The sequence below is a fragment of the Callorhinus ursinus genome, unplaced genomic scaffold (genome assembly GCF_003265705.2).
Source record: "Callorhinus ursinus isolate GAN/ISIS: 27379988/994484 unplaced genomic scaffold, GSC_fseal_2.0 scaffold53, whole genome shotgun sequence".
NCBI classification, from domain to species: domain Eukaryota; kingdom Metazoa; phylum Chordata; class Mammalia; order Carnivora; family Otariidae; genus Callorhinus; species Callorhinus ursinus.
Window position 1 is genome coordinate 8,143,884 of NW_027397115.1, and position 19,285 is coordinate 8,163,168.

The 19,285-nt window shown below is 51.2% G+C and overlaps 1 protein-coding gene across 7 annotated transcripts in view; it reads right to left on the reverse strand.

The window, feature by feature from the left end:
• PTPN1 (protein tyrosine phosphatase non-receptor type 1) overlaps positions 1-19,285 on the reverse strand; it is a 62,680-nt gene that overhangs the window by 3,273 nt on the left and 40,122 nt on the right. For 2 of the 7 annotated variants that reach the window (XM_025853333.2, XM_073883975.1), the window contains 8 exons: positions 18,966-19,056; positions 15,899-15,999; positions 12,815-12,913; positions 7,169-7,306; positions 3,860-4,069; positions 3,287-3,448; positions 2,691-2,914; positions 101-272 (listed from right to left, as the gene is read on the reverse strand). In XM_025853333.2, the coding sequence (XP_025709118.1) occupies positions 101-272; positions 2,691-2,914; positions 3,287-3,448; positions 3,860-4,069; positions 7,169-7,306; positions 12,815-12,913; positions 15,899-15,999; positions 18,966-19,056 (1,197 nt within the window). The remainder of the gene's footprint in view (positions 1-100; positions 273-2,690; positions 2,915-3,286; positions 3,449-3,859; positions 4,070-7,168; positions 7,307-12,814; positions 12,914-15,898; positions 16,000-18,965; positions 19,057-19,285) is intronic. The other 5 variants (XM_025853334.2, XM_073883979.1, XM_073883977.1 and 2 more) reach the window with 4 other exon arrangements.

The following is a 19,285-nucleotide window of genomic DNA, read 5'->3' on the forward strand; positions in this document are numbered from 1 at the left end:
GGCTCAGATCCTTCCACAGCACTGAATGCTAACGCCGGGCTGTCGGCCAGTGCTTTCTGTACACGCGGTCCTGCCAGCACGTCCGTCAGTGAAAACATACCCTGTAGCAGAGGTACGCGCCGGCCGTGAGGACCGTGGCCATGCACATGTTGACCAGGAAGGGCTTCCAGGGAGTCAGCGCCTGGTCCTGCTCCTCCTTGGGTGGCGAGGGCTCCCCCTGGGCAGGACCTGCCCCCACGGCCCGCCTTCTGACTTCAGTGTCTGGACTCGTGCTGCGGGGTTGGAAGGACAGAGACGGGTTACGCCTTCTGGGGAAGACGGGGGCGAGGACGCGACGACTGTGGCTGGAATCCCAGGGGAAAATGAGCCGCCTGTAAACAGACCTCGGCCGTACGGACACTGCCCTGAAGCCCACCTGTCAGACCTTCCCTCCCGCCCCACCCCAGCGAGGCCCAGGAGGCCCCCACAGCCAGGGTATGGTTCTGGAGACTCTCGTGGCCTCGCTGGTGATGGAGGGTGGGTAAGACTCTGCTGAGAAATACAGGCGCTGGGGCAAAGGTAGGTGCTACTCTGTCCTGGGGTTTGCTTGGAGAACGTTCCCCTTCAGATCGGGGAAGGCAATGGCGTGGCCCACAGGCTACCACTCCCTCCCCGGGCCCCCTACACAAGAGCCTTTGCTGCTGCTGACGGGAGGACATCACGCATGCCCTCTGTCCCTCAGCCCGCCCTGTCCCAGGCTCGAGGCCCCAGCATCAGTCCGATCCCGCCAGCAGGACGGCTTCTCGGGCCTCCTGCGTACAGCAGACTGGCTGCCCTCCTGGCGGCGGGCCGGAGCGCCCCCGCGGAGACCACGTGCACTGTGCTCTCATTCCAGGCCTGTCTCAGGAGAGGCTGAGGCCCTTCCTCTCCCCCCCTCCCGCCCCGCTGCCCTTGCCTCCCTCAGAGGCCCTGACCACAGGGTGTCCTGCTTCTCCTATGCATCTCCACAGCCTTCCTACCCCAGCAGCACCCCGTGTGGGGGGCAGGACCACCCTGAGGCACCCCCCCCCGCCCCCACCCCGGGAGACAGGAGGAAGTGGCACAAAGCACCTGCTTTTCGGCAGCCCGCCGTGAGGCCCAGGCTACAGGGCTGAGACCCGTGTGCATGTGGGCCCCCGCTGGGGTCCAGAGGCACAACTCCACTGTCTCCTGGAACTCTCTGGCTTTCAGCTTCCCCAACCCACCCTACCCTCCTCACCACCTCCGCACACACACTGAAAAGCACCCCTCCCTCCAGCGCGGTCGTAGCGAACGCAGAACGGGACACATGACGGACGGGACGCCGGTCCCGTGCCAGCTCTCACCTCTCTCAGCCTCAGCCCTTGGCAGGCCCTCAGACGGGGCGCGCCGGCTCGTCCGGAGGCCCCGGGAAGCTAGGCGTGTCTCCCTGCGGGACTGTCACTGAGCTGCTGCCGAGCACACCACCTGGCACGTGCTCTGGGAGGCCCCACTGGACAAGGCTCTCTCAAGCCCTAGAGCCAGATGTAACGTTGCTGTGATAGGGACCCAGTTGCATGAATGGCCCTGGTGACTTAAGTGCGTGGGTCAGGACTGGGGCCTGGCACTCAGCATTCGGCAAGGTGCCCACGTAAGGTTCTGATCATCAGTGTAGCCAGAGGACCACTCAGGCACGCACCATGTATAACCTGCTTTCTTGAGTATTACAATTCCACTGTCCAGCCACATTCACGCATTCCCGATCCTATCCTTTAACAGCTCCAAAATATCCCAGGGTAGGGAGAAAGCATGATTTACCCAATCCCTAGATATACAACCGGCTCATCTCTAATTTTTCACCATTCCAAATGATGCCTCAATGAATACCTCTACCTATAGATCTCTTTGGGCACCCGTTTGCAAAGTGTTGCAAACCAAATTTCTAGATGTGTACAAATGCCGGGTCAAAGCACGCGCTCATCCAGGAGGCAGGAACCAAGGGCACTGTCTCCACAGGCTTGGGCTCAGGCTCCCTCCCCTTCATTCTTCATGCTTCCACACCTCATGCAGGCAGCCTTCCTTGAGCACCCCGGGAAGGCAGAGTCTCTCTTCTCGCAGGCTGACCACCGCAGTGTGCACTTCCAGCCCCTTCCTGCCCACAGGCTCTCACCCATATTCCACTGTCCCTGTCCCAACAAGATGGTCTAGAACGCAGACCAGGGGCCATGTTCTAGTGAACTCAGTATTGCACATGCATCAATATGTGCTCAATAATCTTTGCTAAATGGCAGTAAGTTAATCAAGACTGCACGAAAAGGTTAAATTCCCAGAAGGACCATTCTGGGGGCTGAAAGTACATGGTCTAACCGGGACAGCATGTTTCAGGACTGGCTGGAAGCCAGGGGCAGGGCATGGTCATCTCTCGGCGGGACTCGGTTACACGAATCCCTGATTCCAACGGGCACCACAAGGTGGTGCTAGAACCCCACTGAAGGAGGTCCCTTGGGGGCGGGGGGAGGGCAACCTGGGGCCGCCTCAGATGCCCCTGGCTGTAGGAGGATGATGGTGATGGTCCAGGAGTCCCATTCCCCAAAGACACAGAGGCAATGCTTGCCAAGAGGAGGCCGTGTCCTCAGGGTTTCAACAGTAACGTGTTTCTGGATCAGAAGGTCAGTCCCCCTCACCACCGAAAGGCCAGGCCCCCCTGGCCTTACCTTTCCAAGCCGCAAGGGACATTTAAGGGGGCTCCGGTTTCCTCCTTGATGGAGCAGGCTTCTTTATCCTCCCCAGTTTCGTCCTTCACCCACTGGTGGTTGGGGAAGAATTCCTTGCACTTCCCATTATGTGGCTCCAGGATTCGTTTGGGGGGCCGGGGAGGAGGGGGGACGTGTTCGGGTGGGGGCTCCAGGTCCTCATGGGAGAGCTCCTTCCATTGCTCCTAGGGAAAGCGGCAAGAGAAAAGTCCCATTAGTACTCACAGTGGGCTGATCTGTCAGGAAATCTGCTCCCCTTTAAAGGGAGTAGAGGTGAGGGGCGCTCTCTGCTTCTCTGCTTCCTGAGGCTACAGACACGTATACTTGGAGGATGAAATCTTTTGAGAACAAAGTCTATTCTCCCTATCAATGTTCTCTACGTCAGCACATCCAAGGCAGAAATTGGATCACAACTTTCTAGCTATTTAGCACACGAAGGATAGCTATTTCTTCTGACACATGACAGAGTATTTGAACTTTTACAACTGACAGCCTCCTTCTTCATAGACAAAAATTCAAAATCAACACACCTGGATGCAGGCAGAAGCAAGGCTTACCTGCACTGAAGCGTCTCCCATGATGAATTTGGCACCTTCGATCACAGCTAGGTAAGAGAAACGGAGCTGGTCTGCTGTCTGGATCAGTCCCATCCGAAACTTCCTCATTTCTAACAGAACTTTCTTGATGTCGACAGAAGAAGGGTCTTTCCTCTTGTCCATCTGAAAGCCAGAGAGGAGACACCATTCAGCCAGCCCCACTCCCAAGTACAATGTGATTTTCAATGTTCTGGAAGAGTCCTCCAGTTTCTACTTGGGAAAAATCACAGTGGGGAGGCAGAATTCTAGCAAATGTGTGAAAATGCAGCAAAATCAGGACCACTAGAGCACAGGGGAAAGAGTACAAGAAAGGAATTCTTTGGGTCTTCCTGACGCCACATTCCACTTAAGAACATCCCTCTGAACAAAGCTACTTAGCTTAGAGCTACTTTCACAGGAGGAAAATTGTTAAAAATTGAAGATCCTGGCTAGTTTAGTGCAGAGACCATGACAGAGAAGCTGGGGGCAGGCCATGGGAGGGGGGCGCTAAAATGGGCTTCCTTCTCCTCCCGGGGCCTCCAGGGGCCTCCTTACCAGCAAGAGGCAGGTGTCAGCCAGACAGAAGGTCCCCGACCTGCCGATGCCGGCACTGCAGTGCACCACGACAGGGCCGTGCTCTGTGCTCAGTGACCCCGACTCACGAACTTTAAAAAGAAAGTTCAGGAATGAAGCTGGCGATTCGGGGACTCCAAAGTCAGGCCACGTGGTATAGTGGAAATGTAAGATCTCTCGAGTTTCTTGAGACTGAAAGAAAGAAAGAAAGAAAGAAAAAAAAAACAAAACCCAACAACTCATGATGATTCTAAGAGAATCATCTGTACAGAAATCACTGCTTCCAAGCAAAGCACCAAGTGTACCCCCCCATCTAACTCGAAGAACAGCTTCCCTTCTCAGAGTTCTTTCCGTCTACTCACCCAGCCAAGAAATACCAAGCACTGGGGTGCCCGACACTGGACCCGGAGGCTGCTCCCGCCCTCGACTTCCCCCTTCCTTTAGCGTGGGAACGTTCTCGCCTGCATCTCTCCTCCGGTGCCCCATCCCCTCTGCTGTCTTCATGGTTACAAGCGATTCCTCCCCATCCCACAAGTCACAATGACGCCGCGTGGGCGCCCACGACAATCCTGTCCTAAAGCACCGTAAGGTTTCCCATGAACGAGTAAAACGCGTAACTGCACGTGTGTGGCACCAGCTCTGGGTAACTCAGGGCCCTACAAGACTATCTGGAAGTCTCAGAGGATTGTCATTTTAGAGAAAAAACCATCTCAGTCTCCAAAGACTGGTAGCTGTCAGGTGCGGCTCGATATGCAGCTGAAGAGGAGGGAGTCAACGCCAGCCCCGCCGGCCCCGCGGCGTCCCAGCGCTGGACTCAGCAGCATCCTGAATTCGCACATCGACCCCGCAAGGCCTGTATTCCCATATTCCCATTTTCTCGACTAGGAAACTGAGGCTCGGAGGCCAACCCTCCATGAAGTGAGGAAACAGGAGTCAAAATCTAAGTTTGCTTGACTCCAGAGCCCATGTTCAGAGCCTGCTGCAGAAACTTCTGAGATGAGGGCTCTGGCCCTTGTCCCCAACTGTTTCTCCCCCTGGCCCCGTCTGCTCCCAGTGGAACAGAATGAAGAATGGCCTCTGGTGCCATTTCCAGCTCTGCTCCTTCCTCTGAACCTATGAAGAGTCCAGAGGCCTGCTTACCAACAATGCCTCCCATCGCTTAGCAAAATGTCCACAACGTGCCTACCATGTGCCAGCCAACGTGCCTGGCAGCATAAGGTAAAGACACTGCCCTTGCCCTCCCAGAGCTTACAGCTTTAGTTCTAACAACCTCCCTGGGCTCAGGGTGATGAAAACTTGCCGAAGAGCCTACGATAAACACCAACGACTTAACATCAGCAAAGAATACACGTACGGAACCCTGCACCAGCTCTGACACACGGGTACCCTTCTGCAGAACTGGAAGAATCTGCAGATGACATTAGGATCATTTATAGAACCACCCGGGGCAATGCCATTTTTTCCTCCCTAGAAAATGGTCTCCTTGTATGGCTTAAAATGAGAAATGCCCTTTCTCTTTTTCAGGGAAAGAAAAACACTTAAAAATAGATTTTTAAAATGAAGTAAGAAGAAAATATACCAAAAGCAAGTTCCTTCTTTAATCATTAAAAAGGTGTAGATCATCTCCTGTTGACACCCTCCCTCACAGCTGCCCACCTCTTTCTCAAGGAATTTGTTCTAAATCTCTGCTTGAAGAGATACACCTCTGAGAAAAGAATTTTTAAAGAACAAAGTCTGTTAGGGCAAACAGACCTTCCCAACATCAAAACCTCCACGCTGCGGCAGGTGATCCGCCATGCAAACAGCACGAACCCCTTCTGCTCCATCTGAATTCCATTTCCCCTCAACAAACGGGAGAAATTTTCTCAAAGTTTACCAGAAGTCCCTCTGAATGTCAGGCCTGAAAATTTTAAAAAGCATGAAAAAGAACGTCTATGACATAATCCTCCAGGCACATTCCACCACGCTGCCAACATTATTCCTGAAAATCCTCCATCAAGCCCTCCATAAATCACAGCCTCGGAGGCTGGGTGTGGGGCTGCCGCAGGCTCGGGCTGCAGAACGCTCGCATGGAGAAGAGTCGGCGCGGGCTCAGCTGCACCACTACATTCCACAAAAAGCCACGCAAAGCCACGCAAAGCCACGCGACTTACTTTCCTCTGCTTCGTGGTAACCGGCGCTAAGTTCTAGATCTTACTTCAGTGAGGAATTCAACAACAGGAGTCATGTGGACTGGAAAGCAGTCAGCTGAAAACTAACACGTGAGCAGAACTCAGGGGCAGCCCCCCAGCAAGCCCCCACCCAAGTCTGCACTGCTCCCGCCTTCCCTCCAGTCTGGGCGGGGACTGCCCTGGATAATCCGGTCACTTCAAGCCCACAGAACCTGCTAACCCTTCCCGGCACGTGCTCTGAGCCTGCTGTCGCTCTAACATTTCGCTATATTCCCTTCTGAACCCTTACAAAAGCCCCATCTGAAAGCGGAGGAAACTAAGACGCGGTGAGATGTGATGCCCCTCCCCGAAGTCGGACAGTCTGACGTGGTGGGGCCAGGAATCCAGCCCAGGGAGTGGGCCAGAAGGGAGTGGCGACCGCCATGGACAACGCCGTCCCCAGGAGCTGCCGGGAGCTCCCTCCCGCTGCTGCGAGCTCTGGCATAGGGTCCTTCGGGTGATGGCTCCTGGTGAATTATTTCGAATCCCCAAGGGCAGGGTCTTCTGTGGTACTGCTTCTTAGAGCACTGTGCCTTGCTTGACCTGTTCCAAGACCATCTTCCAATGAGAGCTAGCAGCTGGTGTTAGAAGTTCTTCCCATGACAAATAAGCCCAAGACCTCACTTAGAAAACGTATACAGACTATGACCTTGGGAGTCAGTCCCAGAAGGGCCCTTCTTCCCTCACTTCAAGCTACAGAGACTGTGGACAAGGAAAGAGGCAGCGGCTGCTACGTAATCTGCGGCCCCACCACTTCAGTCCCTCTGTAGTTGCAAAGACAGGAACAGAGAGAAGTTTTAGGTGAGAAAGTCCCTTTTCCCTGGAAACCGTGATGAACTAGTGTTACAGTTCAGGGAGAGAGTTCTGTGGAGGAGGGAACTGAGGACACCCCTGGACACCCCCGCCCCGCCCCCAGCTCCCCTGGTATATAAGCGGGTAAGCTCTGCTTTCAACAGGGCTAAGACCACACCTTGCTCAGAGTGTACAAAACTCGGAAAAACTGGCACTAGGTAATATCACCCAAGTAGAAAGACCTCTCAAGCAGCGGTCGTGGGAAGGATGAAGTACATGGCATACTCACTGTAAGGTTTTCCAATTCTAGCTGCCGTACTGTGTAATACGACTTAATATCTTCAGAGATCAAGGTTAATTTCAAATTTGTGTCTTCAAAGATCATTTCTTTTTCTTCTTTTTGTGGCCAGTACTGCGCACATTTTAACTAGGAAAGAAAATGATGAATTATTATAAGCAACGGACTGTTTTTCCCATGAAGAGAGGTATGGAGTACCTTCTATGAGCTTCAGGACAATCCAAAGGAAAACCAGGGGTTTTCTGACCTGGGAAGTCACCATCAGCAATAACCTACCTGCCTCTTGGGGAGATGGGGGGAGGGGGTTAAGACAGAGGGCTAGTTGGGCAGAGAGGGCTCAGACCTCCAAACACAGCTGCTCCCCAAACAAGGAGGTGCTTCAGGGGTCTGGCCCTTCTGGACCATCTACGAGGTGAAGAAAGACTGTACCAAAGCTTTAGTCTCTCACAGACTACTTTGTGTAGCCATTTCAAAGATTACCAAGAACCGGATCAGTGCTGCTGGCACAATGCAGACCTCTTACCCCAGGGGAACAGAACCCAGTCTAGAAGAGACTGTGGGACACTGTGAAAACGCTGAAGGGCTGTAACTGAATGTTTAGAGAAGGCGTGGAGAGGGGCTCCTCCAAGGCTTGGGGTCACCTGCTGCCCCATCCCACCCTTTCATTCTGGTTTGGCTCAGTCCCAAAAAATCCTTTTGATTTTCTAGTTTAATGATTTCAGGAACTATTTGATGGTCTTCATTTAAGTACAGCTCATTAACTTTTTCTTCAAAGCAAGCAAACTCCCAAAGATTTGGTTTCACTTAGAGTTTAAGAAAGAAAATTTGACTCAAACTTAGTGGCATACTTTGAGTCAAGTTTCTATACCAGACCTTTCTGTTTGGTGATGAACATTTTGGACCAAAACAGCAGGTAGATGGGGGCTAAGCTGTAAGGTCTACGAACCAGAGGGTCAGACGATGTGCCTAGACAGAGGGAACCCCAAAGACATTATGATTTCCATCACATGAAATTATCGAACTAGCTCTTTGGGAAATGGTATAAATTCAAGCCCACTGCAACTGAACACGCACTGGCCCACCAGCACCCTCTCTGAGGCACAGGACAAGCTGCCTGAAATGCCACAGTAGGTGGAGGGAGCCCCTCCAGGCCCAGCCTCTTTCTGTTAGAAGAGACGGTTGGTGCAGATCAGTGACAAGGGGGCGTAACAGCAGTAAACACTATGGATGTGCTGTGGGAATCCAGAAGAGGCAAAAGTTCCAGGCTGGCTGAGGTTACAGGCAAGCGATCAGAGAAAACCCTATGGAAGGAGTGGCCTCTGTCATGATCCCAGGGTCCTGAGATCGAGCTCCACGCATCAGGCGGGGAGTCTGCTTCTCCCTCTCCCTCTGCTCTCCCTCACCGCGTGCTCTCTCTCTCTCTCTCTCAAATAAATAAAACCTTAAGGAAAAAAAAAAGATGTGGCCTCTGACAGAGGCATGCTCGGAGGGATGACGAGGATTTCCCAGTGACTGCCCAGAAGCCAGTCTCAGAGGAGCAGCAGGGAGCAGGGCCAAGGGAAGACCAGACCACGGTGACTCTGGCGGCAGGCCCAGAACCCGGTGTCACCTGGGCAGTGAAGAACCAGGAGGCTCCTGAGCAGAGTGAAGACAGAAATCAGGAAGGCCCACTAGTCCTGCCCTAATGAAGCTGCACGCTACCCGAAAAACAAGAGAAAAAGAAGAAACAAACCAAGAAACACCAGACTGGGATGCCGACATAGCACCAGACGTCATGGTCCTGAAACAGAAGGCCAACAGGGCCTGGACCGGGCCTGTTTGAAAGACCGGGCCAGTTTCACCCACATTCCCTCCTCACACCAATGAGGAGTTGCCAAAGATGAACCCCTGGAACAGGACCAACCTGTCAGCATCAAAGCAATTCTGCCCCTCAGAACCCGAAAGTATCAATGACATGGCGAGGTCCCCTCCTGAGCCAGAGGGGGTGGGGCAGCTGGAAGGGAGACTTGAGTAGAGGCTTCAAGGATGCACTTCTCCTCCAGTAATCAGACCCGTGCAATTCCTGAAGACCCCAGAGGCAGACAGACCGCCCTGGTGGGTTCCACGGCACGTGTGCTGGAGCGTGCCCCCAACGCCCTGAGCGGAGAAGCAGAAACACAGGACGGCTGGGTGCTACCAAAGAAGAGGCCAGTGCTTTCGGGTCTCACGGGCAGGGAAGAAGAGTCTTTGACATCTCACCTCCACACAGCAAACACTCACTTTCAAAACCGAATATAAAGCCCAGTAAGTCTCCGTGATCTGGGTAAAGACCAAGACTCTGGAACTCCCTCCACTAGTGCGCAACTCTGGCGCACACTAAGTGTCAATCCAGCAGTATTTATTTTTTAAGAGCTCTCAGGCATCCACAGTAACATGCCGTGCTCTGCTTGCTGTCATTTCCTGTAGACATTTCTGTTTTAACACACAAAATACAACAAAACAATAAGCTTAAGAGCACTACTTGCTGCTAGTTTATTAAACTGATCCATCCCACCCTGAGAAGGAGATTTATTTTATTAGAAAGCAGTTCTTCACCAGAATTCAAATTGTGCCACATCCTGGGTCAGCAGCAAACGGCGGCGCCGACGTGCTGGGTGTCTGCCACAGCCGCCCTTCCCACCTCGAAGCTCGATGTGAGAGAGAGGCCTTGGGGCCTTCCAAAACAGCGAGGCAATCTTCAGAAAAATCCACGAATGCCACCTGGGGTGACCCTGTGATGCAGGATTTGGCTTTCCCAAGGAACGATGAACCAGAGAGCTGACTAAGCAAATGGGTGAACCCTGACGTTCCCACGACACAAATCCAGAGGCTCACCGTGCACAAAAGTACTGAAGTCAAACAGCACCTTTAGTCAGGGGTTTGGGAGAGAGATACAGGCGATGTTTCTGGTTAAACATCGCCTTGTTTATTTCTGCTGCCTAAACAACAATCCCCGCCCTTACACACCAACACGCTCTTCCTGGACATGTCTCAACTCAATCTTTAACTCGAACCCGCAAGAACTTGGGCTACTTGGATGAGCCCCGTCTAACACACACAATCATTTTCTGCACCACTGTTTTCCAGGAAGCACATGGTCCCAAAAGAGTAACAGGCAGGTCTGCCAAAAATAAGAGGGGCACATCCTATACTATTCAGAGAAGGAAGGAAACCAGAAAACAAATATGCACTGCATGGAAACGCTCTGCAAGCTGGTTCTTACCATGGGCTGTATGCATAGTTTGTAATTAGATCAGCTGAGCAAATAAGACACCGCAACTTCTTAGAATTTTCCCCAGTCAGCTCTAATGGGGATGACAATGGTGATGCCGAATTGAAATTGCTGATCCCAAGAAACTTTAAGAATCTCAAACCACTCGCTGCTTTCCACGCCAGTGCGCATGCCTGAATGACCCTGAGCAGGAAGAGTAGTTACACAGGAAAACAGAGACTACTGTCACATGATCACAGTAAACTACATGAAAACCAACTAGCCAGGTTTCCCTTTTTTTTTTTTTTTTTTTTTAAATGGCCAAGGGGAAAAGCTGTCCATTTACAGTCAGCCTTGGATGGGACACAACCAAGAGCAGGCCTGGGGGCCAGCATGCAGCTATAGGGTCAGGACAGCACCCTCGCCAGACTGGGCCAACGGCAAAGGGGTTTCACGAAAATTCAGTAACACTCAAGTAAAAAGGGAATGCTACCATACCCGATGATTTCTGAATAAATGACTCAATTTAAAATTCCCAAACCCTCCACACCATCTACAACAGTGCTTCTCAACGGGGGCAATTTTGTGTCCCAGGGGACCCTGGACAATGTCTGGAGACATTTTTGACGGCCCCCTGTGGGCAGCGCCGAGGCCCCGAGACCCCAACGGCTCACCAGTGCCGAACATGTGCACAGGCCACCATGTCTTGTCTCACTTTCCCTTGCAGAGAGTGTGTGCTGTGGGAACCTAAAGCTTGTCTCTTTATTCAAAGTTGCTGACAAGAGTGGTGACGGGTGGAATCGCATTTGTAACTTCACATTTTACTAATCAAGCCACTGAAGCAGAAATCATCAAAACCCACTTCCACTGAAAAAATTTTCTCAGAAGCATTATTTCATTCTTTGAACACTCAGGTAAGCTCTTCATCTGTTATTATCAAGCAAAGAAAAGCTTTAAGAAAAGGGGGCTGAGGCAAAACCCAGGATTTTAAACTTGTGCTGCTGTAAGGGGACCATCTGCCGTGACTAAGACTGCCGCTGGGGGCGCGCGGGGGGGGGGCTCTGCGGTGAGTGCTTCCTGTTTCACTACGGGCGTTTCCTTTGATGTGTTACTTCTCTGCACTTGCATTTGTTCCCTCCAGGGCCATGACTGTGCTTTCTTTGGAGGGGCGGCTTCTCTGGAGCCTGCGTGCTGTCCTGGCCAGCCCAGTCCGAGGCAGCCAGGCCAGCTGCAACAGCAGTGGCTTGGCTGAGCCCGAGCGTCGTGCCAGCACCTGGCAAGGCCCGGGCACACGCAGTTCTCTGTGCCTGGGCTGTCCGCTCCTCCTGATGTCCACATTCATCAGCCCATCCCAGGGCCTCCCCCGCTCTGAGGCTGGAGAGCCCCCAGTGTGCTGGCCGTGGCGGGAGAGGAGGGAAGGAGCCAGGGTAGCAGGGGTGTGGCGTCTATTCGCTCCGTTTCTGCCACACTGTGCCCTGCACACCACGTCGCCTTCCCTGGGAGACAGGCCTCCAACAGGCAATCTGCAGAGTGAGGGGGTGGAGGGAGCACGGGCGGTGGCTGATGCGAGGGAAGCACCTGGAGATACCTGCCAGAGAGCTGGGGCTGGGCGGGGACTCAGATTCTGTTAGGCCAGAGAACCTGGCAAGAAACTAACAGCAGAAGTGTGTTCTGGCTGGAGTCTGGAGATGGAGGTGGGAAGTCGGGGTCCAAGTTAACTTGGTCCTGTAGCCACATTATGCACATCCCCGGAGGCTGTGGGGGTCACACAAGGGTTTTTGGCTCAGAAGAGGTGTGGTGACACTTGGGTTTCAAAAGACCGTTCTGGAAACCGGGGGTAGGGTACCCGGAAGAGAGCAAGTGGAGAGGCCACGGCGGCAACCGCAGGGACAGATGCGCGGAGGGCACTGCCTGAATCATCACGCACCTCCAGCTCACAAGCTATCCTGGGGGATGTTTAGAGAGTTGCAGAGAACTCGGGAGAAACGCTAACACAAATCCTGCTGGAAACACACAGGCAGACAGCATCCATGTTAAAGAGGCGGCCGGGAGCCAGGCGTCTGCGTATCTGACAGAGGCTAATCCCGAATGTGGCCACTGCCACAGCTCCCTAATGGAACAGCAGAACACACACGGGCACTCTGGACAGGGACCGAGGGGGGGGGGGGGGGGGGGGCGGGCGGAGGTCCAGGGCAACTGGACTTTCCCCCTCTTTTTAATTCATTTGCTTTTCTGACTATAAACTTGTTATTTATATAATGCTTCTTTAAATTTTTCTAATAAAGAAGATATCACGTAAAAGAAATATAAAAGCAATGTAAAGAAATAAACTCAGACAAAAATGTCAACTTCACGGACTGGGATACACATGGATGGTGAGGTAAACAGGAGATAAATCCATGACTTACCGATCCTTTCTCCATCACTCTGTTGAGCATGACAACGCCCCTGCTTTTCTGCTCCCACACCATCTCCCAAAAGTGACCACACGTGTTAGGCAAAGGGCCCTGCAAATACACAATCCACAAAGTGTATACCATTTTACACACCGACACGCTCCAATGCGAGCACACCACTGGCGGTTGGCAGACGACAGTGCCCTTTGGCAGAGTGGTGGCTGGGGCTGGGGCTGGGGCTGGGACAGGGACCGCCCTCCTCCCCGCCTAGTGGTCAGTAACCTCAATTCTCTTTTCCGCCACGCGGTGAAAGGTTATTTCTGCCTCGCAGGGCTGGTTTGGGGCTGACCCACAGAGGAGAGAAAAGGCTGATTCTGCTCTCTGGTGTGAGATGACTGGCGGAGGGGCTCCACCGAGGTCCCTCTGGAGTGTGGGTGGAATGTGGAACAAAGCTAGTGGGTGCAGGCAAGAGGCAGTATGGGGAAGCAATCCGCAGCGACACTTCCGGCGGCTAGAGCCTCAGCTCCAATCACTTATCATCCACGTGACCTTGGACAAGTCACTTCACATCTCCAGGCCTCAGTTTCTCCACCCACTGCTCTCGACTCGTCACAGTCCTTATTCACAGGGTTGTGAAAGTTAACTACGTTCACAAATGTAAAGGCCTTACTTACCGCAGCACCTGAAACACAGTAAACAGCCAGTAAAACGTTAGCTGTTATTCCTATTAATAATGATGGACCTGACCATGGACTGCCTTCATCCTGGGACCGAGGAACATAAGAGATGTAGACACAAATGATCAGTAGGGTGGCCCAAGGGGTCCGGTGTGGGCACCAGGACACGGTGGGCTGCCTGCCAACCCAGCAATGGGCACAGATGTTTTCTGGACACAAGAAAACGAATGCCTCTGCTATGTGTCAAGTGTCAGTGCTGCCTGGAAGGGACATCACCTCTCCCCTCCATGACAGAGCGTGTCACCTCCTCCAGCCAACACCAGGTCTACAATGGTTTCTAGTCTCACCTTGTCTCACCCAAACTCTCCCGATTCTTTGCAGCCGTTCCCTTCAGGTCCCACCACACTTTCCCTGACCATGTGAGCCCTCAGCGCCCACACACTTCCCTGAACTCCGCTCCCTCCTGCTGCCTAAACCGGGCACATCCACGCTCCACACAGAGCCTCAGACAACAGCGCTCAGATGCATAACCCTCTCCAGCCAATTAACAGAAAAATGGCTCCTAGAAGACAGGGGTCCCGGGGCCTCCTGGCTGGCCACCTGGGTCTTTCATCCTGCAGCTTGGGCACGAGGACCAAGTCTCACAGCTGTGGCTCTTACCAGTTACCAGCCTGTCACCGTCCCCACTCCCCATCACCCTTGTTTAGGATGGGTTTCAGGGATGAAAAATCATACAAGATCCGAACGGAGAACTCAGCCAACGATTCACTGTGGAAGTGACAGAGGGCACCTTTGACATTATTCTCTACACTTCCATACCATTGCCTTAAAAAAAAAAAAGACTACAGATTTGTATTATTTGCATAATGAACACTGAAAATTTAAAAAATGGGCAGGGTTTTCTTGGTTTTGTGGCTTGGAAAATATGTCACTCCTACTGTCTAGAGGTACAACTCTGGGGTCAGGTTACTTCGATCCCTTTTACAAATCCCAGGGCAAAGGGTGACCGTGCAGGCAGCTAGACGGTACAACCTGGCAAAACAGAGAGACCTTCTGCTGTGCCAAGTAACTGCTGGGGCATGGGGGTGGGGAGGATGGTGGTATACAGTTTCCATGGTGATATCCTAGCGCTCCATTTGACTTTATACCCCTACCCGTCTTTACTTTGGACTTAACCCCACACCAAAGTTGAATGGCTAAAATCAGGAAGTAAGAAACTTGCCTTCTAAAAAGAGAAGTTACCAAGAAGCTGCTTTTCCCTCAACCTCTTCCCGCCAGCCTGCCACTACAAGGATCTCCTTCCTTGTCACCCTACCCCAACCACCCCGGAGGTGCTAGGAAGACCACAGCCTGAGGTCTGGTAAAAGGTCTGCCCCCTACACATATACCAAGCACTTCCTCAATGGCCCCGGGACTGAGCACGGTGTGGCTGATGTTCCATGCACTGGGAGGCACGTGGGCTGATGCTCCTCATGGACAGAGGAACTGGGACATGACAAGACTGGGCAGCAAAAAAGGGCCATGGCAACTATGCTCTGATCCAGCTCCCTGCCCCAAGGCAGCCTTCGTTCATATGCTCTCTGGCTTCACTGTCATTTTAACCTCCCAGTATTAAAGAGAAGTACGATGTTCAAAATCACCCTATACACCAAAGCCATACAGAACACTGACGAATGGATATGGAATGAGAAAGCAAAAACTACGACTAAAAAGAGAGAGAAACTTCACGTATTTAGAGCAACTTACAGGTAACAGACTAAGACTTGAGAAAATGAATTAAAAAGAAACTTCTCTATCCTCTTTCCCTGATACCCATGGTCTTGGGGTCATACGCGAGTAAGTGTTTCACAAGAATGTCAAGTATTAAATCATTTTTGTGATTTTTTTCCCACAAAGATGCCAAAAGCCAATGGGAATTTTAAATGATTTTGCATGCTTGTCCACACAATCTAAGGATGCTTTTTTTCTGGGCCTAAGAATGAAGACCATGCCAAGGAATTCTGAGCGGACACCTGGATGAAGATTACTGGTCTACTGCTAACCCTCTTCGATTCCCATGAGCAGCCTCGATGCTCTGAAGTGAACACTTACGGAATCAACACAGGTGCGGGCCCTTCTCTTGCCACGGCCCTGCTGCCTCTGGCAGTGGGCCCACAGGCAATTCTGGCATTTCATGCTGTTTTCTATAAGCCCAGCAGCGGTGTACTTCCCAGAAAAGATATGTGTTACAACCAAACAGAGTTTCTGAAGGAAGATTTTTTTTCCTTCCTCGTTGCTTTTTTTGGATTGTGTACAACCTGGCCTTCTAAAGGATGTGACAGATTTTATTTGAAGTACAGATGACAGTACTCTGAAATTCTTAAGTTGACATCAAGTAAGGCAAAAACCCATTAAAGAAAATCTTGGACAATCCAATTACCTGGGTAAGAATGTAACTCCTCTGGGCTTCTTCCATCTTTATCAAACTAGCATTGATGTAGTCATTCTCTTCTTGATGCAGTTTAATCCGACTATGGTCAACTGAAAGGCAAGCCAGAACTCAGATGTTAGTCCTGGATGACCAAAGTGTCCACACAGGCAGTGCACCCCACGGGGAAAGCAAAAAAGGTGAGTCGGTGGCATTAAGGGCATTCACACTGGCTGAGGCCATGTTGTTTTAACTGAGATTAGTCATCAATATGAGGAGGACTTAGTATTTTCAGAAAGGTTTCTGGAAGTGTTTGAAACTTAATGCTAAACAGCAACAGAGACAAACTACACTGAAACATGGGTTCTGTTCTAGTTGGACAATCTATTCTGAGGTCTTATCTTCCTACACTTATCACTGCCCCACAACTCAGGAGGCTGTGAGGAGGGGGTGCCAAGGGATCTGTTCTTGGATGCCTAATATATACTTTCATAAGGTAAAAAAATACAGTGGATTCAATCTTTAAAAGGGAAAAAAATCCACCAAAAGTTTCACCCAGTCCCTAGAGCTCTAGTTGGTACAATGAGCCACAGTAGGTGGGATTTATGATCATATCTCATATGGTTTGAAGATGAAATGACGTAAATATATAGTGGTGTGGGAAGGGTTACCTTGAATTCCTTTATATTAAGTTTTTTTCTTTTTTTTTTAAGTTTCGAGTATAATACACTTGAACGATTCTAATCTATGAACAGAATTCAATTAGAATTGAATTCTAGTATTTCAAATTCAGGAACTGTCATGATCAAAGACATTTAAAAGATAATTAACCGGAAAAAATAAACTGAATCCAAAACACCGGAAGTACATTAAATGTAACTTTCAGAATAGTTTTTAAAAATAAACTCTCATTTGGAAGGTCTGCCCCAGGTTACTGAAAGTGCATAGCCACTTTTTTTCCCTTTTACCATGACTTGGTCACAAAAGCAGTGGTTCCCCGAGGGCTACTTTCCTTATCCTGCTAGTGTAGCTAACAAGAGGAGGTAGGTATTTTTTATTTCCGGTACAACACAAGGGAGGATGAACTTGGGTGACCACTCGTGAATACTATCTTCTCTCCCCTAGCCCAACGGGAAAGGAGAAGTTAATGGGGACACACGGTTTAGGGCTTTTTGTTCTAAAAGATTGCAAGGAAATGTTTTTAAAAATTAGTCACCATTTGGAATAATGTTTTTCATCACAGAGGATTAATACAAATTGAAATACTTGGGTAATATTTAAGTCATGGAGATAGATCTCAGGACAGATGACGAGACCACATAACCCTTTGGTGGGTTATACGAATGGGTTCAAACAGTAACTGGGTGACCTTGGCCAGACAACTCCTCCTCTGAGCACTGGGCTTCTTCACTGGCCAAATGGAAGACCGACAAAAGATCACTTTCTACCATGAATCATTCTCCCCATGTCCTCCATGACCTTAAGAGCAAATTATCTGTCCTGCTGGACAGTGGAGTTGGGGGAAAACAAGAGAAACAGGAGTGAGAATGGGGTGAAAAGGTCTGGGAGTTGTTTCCTGCGAAGAATATTTTAATGACCTTCCCCCCCTCTGTAAAACTGGCTCATAAAACCACTGAGCCCAGATGAGAAATGTAGAAAAGAAATATTAAGAGGACATCACTGTCTAGTGCAGAGTAAGGACGGCAAGGGGCTCTCTTGGCTTCGCATGAACGATGCCAACAGTGTTTTCTTTGATGTTCAGAGTTGCTGGTTGGGACTCCACAACAGAATCACCGGAGGGGAACTTTGTTTTTTTGTTTTTTTTAATAAAACCTGCTAGGCGCCACAGCCTAGACGTGCTGAATCAAGAGTGTCGGGTGTCGGGGTACAATCATGTGCCGCTTGATGACCTAGCACTACACTTCAAATGTGCCTGGTGTGAGCCTTCAATTAACAACCATCCCAACCACTGGGCTAAGTGGCCTGTGTCATTTTATTGCACCTTCACGCCATCCTGAGATCTGCGTGGCCCCTGCTTTACTGAAGATGAGAGAACAGATCCATCAGCTGTAAGCAGCAGGCTGGTACACAGCCGGGTGGGGAACCATGGCAGCACTCAGAGGCAGACTGCCCGGGACCAACCTAGGTCCATTCCGTGCCCCTCCCAGGAACCTGGTGCTGCACAGCTTAGGGCAGGAGGCACTGCCGGCTCTTCCGCCGAGAGCGCGGGGGGCCGTGTGACCTAGCAGGCCTGTGGGAGGCGCCTGTGGGATGGAGGACTACTGCGTCCCTGGCAGACGGAAGAGACTGCCACGGGAGACGGGCAGCCACAACCCTCTCCGACGGGCAGGGTCTAAAATCCCTGGAGGTGAGTCAGAAAGTTCTCTGTGGCCTAGAGGAGATGGCAAAGTCCATGCTCTCTACTCAGCTCCAGTTTTTCTTGCTTTACACCAATTCCAACACCTTTAGTTCTCGACTCTCAGCAGATTCAGAGCCAGTCACTCAGAAGGCAGAGGCGGCTGTCAGAGGCCAGCAGGCAAGCTGAGAGATAATGGCAAGAAAGAGCTAGAAGAATGAGGATGGCGGTGGGAGGGTAGGGTGCATGGGGGTGGGACTCACAGGCAGAGCAGTCTTTAGCAGGCGGGAGCGCCACCTCCCTTCCTTAGTGCCTGTGCCGGGCACCATCACAGTTCAGTACAATGCTCGGGGGCTAATACTACTGTTGCTGAATCATCCAGAAAAGGTTATATTATGCCTACTATACTCTGCTTCGGCTGGGGGGAAAATGATTCATCATAAAAATAGTCAAAGCTCGAAAAAGTGCTTTGAACTTAGCTGAATTTTCCAGAAACTGAAATCTTATTCCTTCTACAATCGTGGAAAAAACAAACCATTACTCTAAGTCTCTGATGCCTGGATTACAGCAAACAGCCAAGTCATAAAGCGGTACTGCCATGGCTTGATTACGAAAGCCCGGGGCACCGGGGTCCCGCCGGAGAGGCCCTGCCGCTGAGGGGGCGCCGCCGCGCGCGCACCCAGTGGGAGCAGTGAGACTGGTAATGGCGATGTGAATACTTACAGGGACTGACATCTCTGTACCTGTTTCGGTTTTTGTTCTTAGGAAGCTTGGCCACTCTACATGGGAAGTCACTGGCTTCGTGTCGGATATCCTATAAAAAAAAAAAAAAAAGGATAGAGTTCTCTTTTGAAATCCCTGGCATCAGGAAGCCATGCAGACGTTTAACCAAGCGTGGGCTATGTGCCAGGCACTGAGAGGACCCGGGACAGAAACACACGTCCAGGAGAACTAGGCAGTGTGGGGAGCGCAAGGTGATCATTCAGAGGCACATACAAGGTCCGGAAGGGAAAACAGATAGAGGACAGCTACACCTGCAATGG